Source organism: Eublepharis macularius, chromosome 5, assembly GCF_028583425.1.
Source record: "Eublepharis macularius isolate TG4126 chromosome 5, MPM_Emac_v1.0, whole genome shotgun sequence".
NCBI lineage: Eukaryota > Metazoa > Chordata > Lepidosauria > Squamata > Eublepharidae > Eublepharis > Eublepharis macularius.
Window position 1 is genome coordinate 112,446,311 of NC_072794.1, and position 13,129 is coordinate 112,459,439.

Consider the following 13,129-nt stretch of genomic DNA (forward strand, 5'->3'; position numbering starts at 1 on the left):
AATCTTTTGCAGTAAATAAATCATGCCACCCTTTGAGGTTTATTCTCAAGTTTTCTATGACTCAGCCTGTCATCTTGGCCATTTCTTTCACAAATTCTTGAGACTGTTTTATGTATTGATCTTCCATGTGTTCCAGAGGAAACTGAACCATGGAATACATACAATTATGATGGGTGAACAGACTTGCACTTTAACAAATAATCCTCCCAGTGTGGATGATGATCTTTAACAAGGGCATCACTTGAAGGTTTCTCTTCAGTGTAGTTGAGTGTAGTTCTGCATATATTTAGAAGAAAGTACACTGGTTCTGTATAGGAAAGACAATGGAATAGGAGACTTAAATGGGCCCATATTATTTCAAGACTTTATTATCTTGGACCATTGGGTTGGGAAACAGAAAGATGGTTGACTGTGGTGCTGGTAATATTACTCCTAGTCTTTTGCACCATAAGCTACAATTCATGCACTTTAACAGCAATTGTAGGATAGACTTCACTAAAATGGCCTTAACCCCCTGATCAGAAAGTAGGATTGCCAGTCTCCAGGTGGGGCCTGTACATCTGATATCCAGATTACGGAGATCAGTTCCTCTGGAGAAAATGGCTGCTTTGAAGGATGAATTGTTTTTTACTGTCAGCACTGGAGGGTGGACTGTATACCCCACTGAGTTCCCTTCCCATGCTCCTCCAGCTCCCTTCCCCCAAGTCTCTATGAATTTCTCAACCCGAAGATGGCAATCTTAACTCACAGAGTTGTTTCTTCCTTCCCAGTACTGGGCTGGCAACCCTATAATCACATGGTATATAAGAGTTACATTGCCATAAGAGAAATAGCCCCCTTTCTGTTTAATGCATGAGGCATCCTCCTCCTCTGCTCCACATGCAGTATACTTTATGCACCCCCCTCCCAATACTTATGCTAGTTTGGCATGTTTGAACTGTACAAAGGAGTTTGCATTCCAAAATCCAACTTTGAAATGAACTTTGGTTTATTAGAGATTATTGTGGCATCAGAGGCAAAGTACTCACTCTCTACCTAGTGCATTTTTATCCTTCCCTTTCTCCAAGGAGCCCAGGTTCTTCCTTCTGTGTACATGGTCCTATCAATAAGCTATTTGGGGGGAGGAAAGGGACAAGGCACTCTCCAAGTGTCTTGCCATTAAAATAACCACTGTTGCTTCCTATGTGTAGCAGCTGGGGTTAGGGAAAGAGAGGAAGAGAGAGAGAGAGAAGAAAAGGACACAAGGAAGAGAACTCTGGGGCACCTTGCTGCTACCCTTCTCCTTTCCCAACATGCACATACCAAGAAGAATAAGAGGAACATACAATGTATTTACAAAACATCAATTTTTATTTTGTTTGCCTTATACAAACTTGCAAGGTACAAATGCATTTTTTGTTTTCCTTGTGTGAGATTTGACCTTTTAAAGTAGCTACATGTAGAATGAATGCTGTTGAGAGGGAATATTAAGCAAGCCGTGGTAGATTTTAATTACTGGAAAGATTATCCCTTGGTTTGGTGGGAGGAACCCCAAGCCACTGACATAGGTTTGTTTCTTTTTAAATAACAGATTGCTAATCTTAATATTGTCATAATCTAAGGTCACTTTTATACAAAAAATAGACACCAACATCACATTGCTTCTTTGATAGTATTTAAAACTAGCAAAATTTTTCTCCAAATAATGTGCATAAATAATGATTACAGGTGAGGCCATTGGCATATGAAAGTGTTATTAAAAGGAAAAAAAATCTTAAACCAAAATAGTTTAAAACATATTTCACAATACTGCAAAACTGTGACCCTAAATGTACTGTGCTGAGAGCTCAGAGCTTGTAACCTCAAAATGCTTAAAGTGACATTAGCAATAATTGGTCACAGATTCTATCTAGCTATTGAGCAGAGGGCTGGTGAGAGGTGATGGAGAACATTCCTTGATGTCCTTTGTGCCATTTATTTCAACCTTCCTTAGTGACTGAGAGAAGTACTAGAATTGCTGGGAGAGTAGGACTATGTCCCAACACTTTCATGACTGAACGAAAAAGAGTCTGCAAAAATAATACAGTCCTTGCTTTACTCCCTGAAATTTAAACACTGGTAAAGTGGTTCCACTAATTTACTGTGTCCTCTCAAGGTGATTGCTTTACCTTTCTCAAAGATGCAAACAAATAAGACCACTAATCTCAGAGTCCTCAGAAGAGGTAGAATGGGGAGGCCTTTCAGTGACTTGGGGAAAGGGGAGGCAAGGATCAAGCCTAAGTGGACAGTCTTTTCAGGAGGCTAACGTCAAGCTCTTTCCTTCCCAGTCTACTGAGCTACAACTGTTTCAGAATATTTCAAGGAAGCCTTCACATCAAGGAAAAATGCACGCCCCATCTGAAAGGTGCACCTCTCCCTGATAACACAGGGTGTGCTGAGGTAAGGATAGCAGATAGGAGAGTGATAGCAGTGAAGAAAAGGAGAAAATCTCAGTTGCTTTGCAGCGGGAACCTCTCCACTAACCACATCAAAACACATTCACGTGAACAAAAGGGAGGTAAAAACAAAGTGGCATTGGCATTAAAAAAAAGCCACCTCTATTGCAAGAATCCCCAGTGGGAGAGCTGTGTACCAGCCAGACAATCTTTGTGGTCCCTGATATGCTACAGTCCTATACAGTCTTCATATCACATAACTTCCAGGCCAGCACCTCAGGCATGAACTTAGCATCATTAGAGTTAAATGAACTATGCTAAGTAGCATCAGTTGAGGAGTGGGCCCAAACATACAAATTACCATCATCTCCAACAACAGGGAAATAAACACATTGCTCCTTAAAATGGACAGCTTTTATTTATTTTAAATAAATTTGCTTTTCAATAAAAGCAGAAAAAATATATATTTATTTAAATATGTCTTCTTTTTAATTATTCTGATAAACTGCCCAAAGTGACTCTGTTTAACTCAGTGGCAGGGCTGACTTCAGTGGCCCTGTACACAGAGAACGAAAGCACAAAACAAAACAGTATGCTGAAAAAAGAAAACACACACACACACAAACACGCACATATAAACACATACCACTGTATAAATTCCATAAAACATATATTAAGGCATGTAGAGGATAATGAAGGGGCAGCTTTAAAGAGCTAAAAAGTGTTACTTTTGAAGCAGAGCCAAGCAATTGTTTAAAATCTTGGAATGTCACATATATTGCTAAAGGAGAACAAAGAATGGAAAAGAATGATTCCTGGAGTGTTTTGTATATTGCCGAAAGGGTAATAATAATAATAATGATAATAACAGTAATTTAAAAAAGAGATTCATACTTTCTACTGGACAGCAAGAAGGAAGAATTCCCCATTTAAAGGCACCCAGCCAACAATTCTCCATTGTGATATGTGAGAAGGTTAGTTAGGTACTAAGATCTATCATTCCTATTGGCTTCTAATGAAGGGGGATCACAGAAGTGTCCAAGTGTGCGCTACCCCCGCCCCCCTTGCTACTTTGGTGCTAAAACAAACGTGCAGGAAACTGTGCTGTTCCAGCACACTTCACAATTCTCTAGTATGACTAAGACCAGCAGACTCGTTCAGAACAACTGCTGGTTGGCTTGCAGAGATTTGACTGAGTCAGCCCCATCCCACAGACAAGCCCTTAAACTAGAACTACATAAAAACCCAATCTCCAGTCTTGGCAAAGATCAATTATAAATTCTTTACCTTTGGAAGAGATTACTTGGAGATTCTGCAGTTATCCTTTTTTTGTTTCATGACGGGAGTTCACTGAGTCTTTCAGGCCAAACTAGACATGTGGGTGATCAATCTGTCTCTTGACTGCCTCTGTCACATATAAAACAGACTGGGGTCCATGCCAAAGAGCAAAAGGTTGTATACATGGAGTTGTCTCCCTGTCATAGTTCCATCCCTGCAGTTTGTTCCCCACTGCCACCTTCCTCTTGACTGGACAAAAGCCCCTTGGGGGAAAGGGAAGAACTGTGTAGAGAGTGGGGGAGGCCTCAGCAGCCCTCACCTGCATGCTCCTCTTGCACGTAATCCCCTCCTGGCTTCACATGTGCTTGGGGAAAACCCTCGTATGAAGAGCGGGTCCGTTGCTGTCACACTAGTTGTGCCTGTGATTTAAAATGGACTTTCTGTCTACTTATTTGACCACTTTACAGATACTGAACTTGCTCCTGGTTGTTGCATGGTGAGAAAAGAATCAGAAACAAAAAACTGGAGGTCCTTGGGCCTTGCCACAGTTAACTGGCTACCACAGAGAAGTTGGTGACAATTTATAGGCAAAAGGTCAGAGACAGTCCCCTGACATTCATAACCCTCACTTATCAAGGCTTTTCTGATTCAAATTCAAATCTTAACAAGCTTTTCATTCAACCAGAGTTATTCAGTGCCTTACTTAGAAATGACACTGTTTGGGAACTCATATTCAGTCCTAAATAGCCTTGATTAATGTGGCTTAAGGATGGCAGAATTCATGAGCTGAAGTGGTGCTATCTTAACTAACAGTATGGAGGCAGAATGGCTAGCTGTAATGCAGATTTGAATAAAATCAGTGACTAAAATGCTTGCACCACAAATAGGCCCTGACACTAATTTATTTGACTGTCCCACACCAGCATTTCAAGAGAACTAAAGTACCACTGAGAAGTCAGTTTGAAGGACCAGCACCCCTCATATCTTCTATGTTGTAACAGTGAAGAATGCAGAAGGCAGGTCTAGGCGGGGATGTCTTCTTCTGAGAAGCTGGCCATGAGCCCTCCAGAAAATCCCACTCCATGGAATGGAGGGGAAGTAGCTCTTTGCAAAGGCCTGCACTTTTTGTCCTGAGCCTGACAGCAGGGCCCCTCATCATGGTTAATGCCATGCAGATGTATGCTGAGAAGAAATGTGGAAACTAGCTGGGGAAGACTTTTCCAGTTTGGGTATGGCCAGTTCATGATCTGCAAGCTGGTTGGAACCTCTGAAGCAATTTTATTTGCCACTCCTTCCAGTGGCCCTGTTAAATTTTAATGGTAAAAAATTTGTCCAAAGCACTGGTTTTCAGAATTTGCGTGTGAGAGATTCCAATGTATATGTTTTGTATATAACGCCCCATCCATGCTCAAGTGTTGTGCTGTAGACCTGTAGAACGGAGCCTGACCACTTCTGAAAGCATCAGGCACCATATATTTCCAGCCCTTGGATCACTGTGCAGTGATTGCCCCTGAGCGAGGATCTAGAGAGAGGCGGAGTATACTTATTCCAGAGGATACTCAGACAGGCTTTGTGATGGGGCACCTGGTCAGCTATTGCAGGAAGCAAGACAGTAGAAGAGATGGATCATGGGTTTGATCTAGCAGTTCACATCTGACCCCTGTGAAAGAATTTCTAAATTAGACCTGTGATTTGGTAAGATTCCTGGATCAATTCAGGGCATGACAACAGGGCCAGAGGTATTTGAATTTTTTAAAAAGCCTCTTTGTACTTACTTGAGGGTAAGCAAATCTCCCAAGCCGCCTATGTGTCCCCACTCTTCAGGTCTATATGTCTCCTATTGAGAAAACAATGAGGACTCATCTGGGAGAGCCGGCTCATTTGAGATGGTATTATGAGGCTGGAGCAGGCGCAGCAGTGGCCCTACACGGTTGTCACAGGAGTTCCATTTCATTGCAAGGGCACAGCAGAGAACATGATGTATGGAAGGGATTCAGTAAGAATGCAGACATTCCGAAGGGCAGAGAGCTATCAGGTCTAACCCATAAAAACCAGGGAAAGATTGCTTCATGTACATCATAGGAACTGACTTATGATTCATCTCATCTAATTCAGACTCCTTATTCCACCATACCATGAAGCCACAGGTTGCTGCTCCATTTCCTCTGACATCATGAGCCTGGCTTTCCTCTGCCTTGACAACCCATTTGCAAACGTACAGTTCAATGAATCAAAGGCTTATATTGTCCTTCCTATTATGTTTCAAGTATGCTGTCCACCTTTAGAATTATTTTAAAGCACAGCATTTAGAGACTGGGGCACTGATTACGTGTCTTTTTAAGCCTACAACATAATCCCCCCCCCCACTTTTTAGAAAGTAGCTCCAGGAAAGGGGAAATATCTTATTAGATCAGAGGATTCATCCAACTGATGCTCTGCACGGCTGGCTTCTGTTGCAAACAGGAGGAAATGTTTTCCATTGATGCCAACCCTGACAAGAACCTGCAGCTTGCTTGGTGACAACGCACCTGCTTTGCATGCAGAAAGTCCCATGTTCAATCACTGGCATCTCCAGTTAAAAGATCTCAGGCAGTGGGAAAGAACATTCTTTACCTGGAATGCTGCTGCCAACTGGAGCAGACAATACTTAACCAGAAGAATCAATGGTTTGACTCAGTGTAAGGAGGCTTCCTATGTTCAAGAGAAAACCGTATCTCTGTACAAAGCACAGTGCGTGTGCTTTCCTAATGAGCTTTGCTCAAGTTATATATATGTGGGTGCAACACTAATTCAATAGCCTCTCTCCTTGAGCAGTACCAGCTGTTTCAAGGAATGGTACAAGAGACTCTTAAAAGCATGGTCAATGCAGTGATGTGTCTAGCATACAGTTCTCTTTCTGGCCCCATTATTTTGAGATTGATTCATGCCCTGGAGCAATCAGAAGGAAAATGCTCAGCGACGCTATTGTATATTGGCTTCGATGCGAGAAAGAAATGTCACCCACCTAGTCCCAATGTGTCTACTGGCAAATAGACATCACTGGGATGCAGAAAGCATTAAAGCTTCACCAGTGGCCACTCTCAGCCAACAGAGCTTTCACCACACACCCCTGTCCTGTGCACCTTTCACCCACATACACTGAACACACCTGCTGGTCCACCCCACCCAGAGCTTTGAAGAAGGAAAAGCCATCCTAATCACAGCTGCAGCAATATTCCTGCAAGCCAGCTGCTTCCCAAGCATCTTCTGCTTTTTTCCCTCCCACACTAACAGCCTTCTGTTCACCTACCGCTTCCATTAACATTCTATTTGGCCACTCATATGTCTTCCTTTCTCGTGAATGGTTGTGAGCATATGCAGAGAAGCATGGCCGTGCAAGACTTCATGGGTTGCTCAGCTCCAGAGATTAAGGATACTAAAAGCCATTCTAGTTGGAGAAGATCAAAGGTGTGTGAGGGAGAAAAAACTGGGTGCTCACTTCATTGAAGGGTTCTGAACCCGCCCCCCACCCCCGGCTGCATGACAAGTCATTCTTCACACAACTTCCTCCTCTCTCCCTCTTGCCCCCCTCCAGAATGGTAAAAGGGGGTTGAGCTCCAGGATGCAGCTTCACTCACATCTTCTGATGTCACCGCCACCCTTTTCCAGTGCAGTGGAGTGAAAAACTGGGTGCTCACTTCATTAAAGGGTTCTGACCCCCCCCCGGCTGCATGACAAGTCATTCTTCACACAACTTCCTCCTCTCCCCCTCTTGCCCCCCTCCAGAATGGTAAAAGGGGGTTGAGCTCCAGGATGCAGCTTCACTCACATCTTCTGATGTCACTGCCACCCTTTTCCAGTGCAGTGGAGTGAACGGTTGGTCTTTAGCTGCTGGTCGTTGCCTTGGAGTTTATGCTGCTGACTCAGACAGGTCTTGGACAATGAAACAGTTCCCGTGTGCAGCGCCCCTTGCTGTTTCCACGGGCTTGCTTGGGCAGTGGGTAGGGGGCACAGGGACGAAACGGGGGGCAGGAGAGAGGCATCCCTGTTCTTCTCAGAGGCAGCTTTTCCTTCCTGAATGTTATTACAGCTCAGCCAAAGGAGGGGTTCAGAGAGAACCACGACAACAATGAGCACATTGTTACGTGGTTGCATTGGGATGCACACTTGTGTGTTAATAGGTGGCTCCATGGAACTTCACAGCATTCACAGCAGCCAGGGCTTGTGCTGGAAGGAGAGGAGAAAACAGTCAGGGGCAGTAATGGAAGCCACAGGAAGTAGCCTACCTTATAGACCTTTTCCATTGTTCCTTGCAGAGTTGCAAAATTTGCGGAGGCTATACATGTGACAGGCATGCCTTACATGCAGTTCATACATACCGAAGAGTGAGGTGGCAGTGAGGTGGTAGAATGGACTGTTCCACCTCAGTTGTGTGAATTCCAGCTTCGAATATTCCTTCTCAATACACACCATAAAAATTAGGGTTGCCAGCCAGTCACTGGCAATGAGATGAGCCTTGGAGGGACGGGGGCGGGCGGCGCGGCGGCATAAATGATGTCACACAGCGCCACAAAGTCATTTCCAGTCAAAAACCTGAAAGTTACATCACTTAGAGCCAAACTACAAGTGACGCCTGACACAGGTTGGACACTTGTCAGCTTCCCTCAAGTTTTGATGGGAAATGTAGGCGTCCGGTCTTGCAGCTTGGCTCTCCATTTAATTGAAGTTTGCAGAGCGGCAGTCTATGGGAGGGAGAACATATGGTTGGGAGGGGAGTGCAGGCATCAGGGTCTTTCCAGGAGCCCCCCTTCCCCTCTGCTGGGTGTGTGGGGGCAGTTTCTGTAAACTTCAATTAAATAGAGAGCCAAGCTGTAAGACCAGGACTCCTACATTTCCCATCAAAACTTGAGGGAAGCTGACAAGCGTCCAACCTGTGTCAGGCGTCACTTGTAGCTTGGCTCTGAGTTGTGGAACACTCTAGGAATTTCCTAGGTCTCTATGGTAAAAACCAGAGAGATCTAGGGAATTCTTGGAGCACTCTGCAACGTGGTGACATCCCTTGTGGGTTTTTAACCAGAAATGGCAGTGTCATTGTATGGGGTTGCCAGCCAAGTGCTGAAAGTCCTGGGGAGTATTTTGGGGGCAGGGAACAACTTTGCAGGACAATGTGCAGTATTACTACATGGTTTGTACCTGGTAGTGATGGCACAATGCTGTAGCAATGGCCCCATCTCTGTGGTTTTTAACATAGAGTACAACTCATAAGTGATGTCGTGATATTGCTCCCTGCCCACACTTTTTGCTGCCACGGGAATGGAGCCCAGAAGGTGGGAGCTTGTCCACCACCCTCAGGCAAAAGGCAAGCCTAATGTCATGTGACTCTGTTCCCTCCTCCCTGATGTACACATTACTACAGTTTGCTTGCTGTATTGGTTTTCTATTTGCAGGGAGCTATAACACTGAGAAGCATTTCAAAATAAGCTATTATATGATTGTCCACTGGAAGTCTGAAGTGGTAAGGTCCATTGTACTACCTCAAGGCTTTGCACCATCATATCATTCCATGTTAGGGTTGCCAACCTCCAAGTATTACAGCTGATCTCCAGATGACAGAAGTCAGTTTCTCTGGAGGAAATGGCTGCACTTAAGAGTAGACTCTATGGCATTATACTCCACTGAGCTCCCTCCCCTCCTCAAACCCCACCCTCCCCAGAAGAAAGCAACATATTTCCAGGAAGCATGGTGTCCAGATCATGTGAAGTGATGGTATCACTCTACCCTGCTCTGGATAGACCTCACCTAGAGTATTGTGTTCAGTTTTGGGCACCACAATTTAAGAAGGATATAGACAAGCTGGAACGTGTCCAGAGGAGGGCAATGAAGACGGTGAATGGTCTGGAGACCAAGTCCTATGAGAAAAGGTTGAAGGAGCTCAGTATGTTTAGCTTGGAGAGGAGACTACTGAGAGGTGATATGATAACCATCTTCAAGTACTTGAAGGGCTGTCATATAGAGGATGGTGTGAACTTGTTTTCTACTGTCCCAGAAGGTCAGACCAGAACCAATGGGTTGAAATTAAATCAAAAGAGTTTTCAGTTAAACATTAGGAAGAACTTCCTGACAGTTAGAGCAGTCCCTCAGTGGAACAGGCTTCCTCGAGAGGTGGTGGGCTCTCTTTCTTTGGAGGTTTTTAAGCAGAGGCCATCTGACAGCAATGCTTATTCTGTGAACCTAGGCAGATCATGAGAGGAAGGGCAGGAAGGGTTACATCAGTGCTTAGTTCTCGCAGCCCCTTCTTACATGCCCAGGGTAAGGCCAATCGCCACCTTGGGGTCAAGTAGCAATTTTCCCCAGGCCAGTTTGGCTAGGGATCCTGATGGAGTTTTGCCATCTTCTAGGCATGGAGTAAGGGTCAATGTGTGTAGGGGGGGCAAGTATTTGGGAATTTCCTGCATTTTGCAGGGGGTTGGACTAGATGACCCTACAGGTGCCTTCCAACCCTATGATTCTATTTAAATATATTTCAACACTAGGTGTAATGTGTATGTATTACAGTGGTGAGATGTGCATTTCAGGACAATGCTTTTCTAAAATTCTGCACAAATTTCTGTATTTTTGGAGAAAAATTGCTCTGTTTAGCAATGGCACATAAGATGGATTGGAATATAAAGATTTTTCTTGGAGTTGCTAAACACATCCCAGACAAGTACACTTTGAACTAGTACCTTCCACACATGCTGATTTCAAGGGAGCAAAGTTGGGAGATTATTATTGTTGTTATTATTTTGCATTAATCAGAAATTCAGCAGACCCATACAACATGTGTACATGAAAAGATTACAGTGAAATGTGCTGGGTGAACTGATTGATGGGGGTACATTTACTTAACCAGATCCATTATGGACCTAGTTGCATGCATGCAGAAGATAACAGGCATAGGCATTCATGAAAATGTTGACATTTCCTTAATGTTTGGTCATAAATACTGTGGCAATTCTGTGAATGTTAACATGCCACACACTGCATTTGTGGTTCAACTAAGACCGTCCTGACTGTTGTACATAGAATATGTCTTAGTGTATGGCAACAAGAATGGACATGTGCTTTATGGGAAATGTTACCTTGGACAGATTTTTGAAGGGGTGGCCCTGCTCCCAGTGATTCTTTTTAAAAAATGTCCACACATACATTTCAACATGTATAACAACTTGCAAATTTTTAACAAAATCAATACCACGATGCTATTATGTGCCAAATTTAATTGATCTGGCATAGAATGAATGATTTATGAAGCTCAACACCATTATTACATGAAGTTCCCCTGGCTGAGGTGTAACATGGCCAAGGTTTTAGCGGTTAATTTTGCTAGGTTACATAGACTCCCTCTAAAAGTACAAATTATCCAAGTTCTCAACATGTTTTAATGGTTTGTTTGCATATATCACTTCAATTGATTTTTAAAATCAATTCATTCCTTAAATAAATATTAAAGATCATGTAATTTGAGTCCTGAATGGTTGATGCCTGTCTTCTGATAATGCAGTTATAGCTGACTGAAGAATATTTTGATTTCTCCCACCCCACTTCTTCCGTGCTTGCAGGCCTAGCAACAAGTGAATTATAATTCTTGGAGACAAGACATTCAAGAAAACCTATTCCACAATACTGTACAACAAATTTTGCATGGAAAACAATTTGATGTTCTAATATGGAAACCTTGTCCAGGGAAAATAGGTGATAGCTTGGTTCATTGCTGAAGCAATCTTCTGCTGTCTCCATGAAAGGAGACCAGGCTTATATGGAAAAGCAAGAAATGTTAGCTTAGTGGAAATCGATGGATGGATTGGTTGGTGGAGGAAGGAAACTCTTGAAAAAGAGGCTTACCAACTCTTTTCTCCAAGAGACTGAGGTAAACAGAGAATGAGATGGAGAATAATAGAAAATGTGCTTACTTTATGGCTCAGACACGCATAAAATGGCTGTCGGTGCCCTGGGATGAGTCAGACGAGAGGGACTTGGTCGGTGGAGTCAGGGAGGCTGGGGAGGTGGGAGGGCTCGGGGTGGCACATTGAGCTGGAAACAAGAAATGAAGAAAGTGCCTGAAGAACATGATGCTTCAGCCAGAAAGAAGGAAAAGGAAAACAAAGGCAAAGGCACACATTGTATAGAGCCACGGAAGTTAATATAAGGGACAAGGAACATGATTAGGAACAAAAGAGTAGTACATAAGAGCTCCTCCATGGTGTGCACATGGTATGCCTCATGGGCACTGCATGCTGCACAGCGAACATCATGGAATGTGGCAAGGAGAAAACATGCACAGCACTTGCATCAGATAGGATGGACAGTCACCATAAATCACAGCCTGCCAAGACGGATTTTTTTCTGCTCAGCGTTTCTTCAGCAACAATTGTCAGCATTAATATTAAAAGGAACTGGAATATCCACAGTGCAACCCTAAAATGTGAAGATATTCATAATAGATTCTGAATCTAGATGTGCCATGAACAAAAATGATCTCATCTGGTCTCCTGCACACAACTGGCAGCAAAGTAGAGACTGTCATACACAGCAGCTTCTTCATAAAACTCGAGTAGTGGCAGCGGCAGCAAATGTCCACCATCTGGAAATTTATTTCTGCAAGGCTACAGAGGATGGAAAAGCTACCAATGATCAAACACATGTGGCTAGCATGTTTCCAAGCCATTTTTAGCCAGCCAATGTCCCATTTGACATTGGTAAGACTATATATACACACACAAATGATCTTGCCTATGCTTCATTGACTGATCTTTTTATAGGCCATGAATCATGAGAGAGGGTAGCAAAGTACCTACCACTTACAATGCTGACCACTGCACAAGGCCATTTGATTGCCCAGACCAATTACTGTGATATGCAAAACATGCCCCTTTTGACATCAATACAAAACCAGCACAGTTTAGCATCACATTTTGCTTTGCAGAATATTTTTTTGGCACTCATCGATTGCTATCAGCTCATTTAAACCTGCAATCTTGCAATTTACACTCATTAGAACTTATGGCTGTTGTCAGCTGTTTTATCAAATACAAATTCAACTAACAATTCAACGCAGTGTGCGCGGTGATTGGCAAAACTCAGAGAAGAGAGTGGAAGCTTCTGCCTCTTGGAAGGATGCAATACTCCCTTGCCTACTCTTTGAGTATATCTTACCAGATAGCATGCGGCCCCGTCTGGAGGCTTCTGCTGCCAATGCACAGGAGATCTCTATTCGCTTTTCCTGCTCCTGTAGCTGGGTCTCTGGGTCCTGGGGCAAGTCCACCTCTCCCTCGTTGAGGGGGACCACATTCTGCAGGCTGTGGGAGAAGAATCTTGGCATTACTTCCAGAAAGTGACTGTCCCAGAACATGCCTGACGAACAGAACAGTTGCACGGCTCACAGGTCAGTGGGTCAGGAGAACAGCAGAGATATTATG

At 43.6% G+C, this 13,129-nt stretch overlaps 1 protein-coding gene across 1 annotated transcript in view; it reads right to left on the reverse strand.

The window, feature by feature from the left end:
- Window positions 1-7,254: 7,254 nt before the first annotated feature.
- Window positions 7,255-13,129, reverse strand: part of PLEKHA6 (pleckstrin homology domain containing A6) — a 75,910-nt gene continuing 70,035 nt past the window's right edge. Inside the window, exons 24-26 of the mRNA XM_054979260.1 lie at window positions 12,867-13,009; window positions 11,624-11,744; window positions 7,255-7,898 (exon numbers count right to left, since the gene is read on the reverse strand). Coding sequence (XP_054835235.1) covers window positions 11,632-11,744; window positions 12,867-13,009 — 256 coding nt within the window. The 3' untranslated portion in view covers window positions 7,255-7,898; window positions 11,624-11,631. The remainder of the gene's footprint in view (window positions 7,899-11,623; window positions 11,745-12,866; window positions 13,010-13,129) is intronic.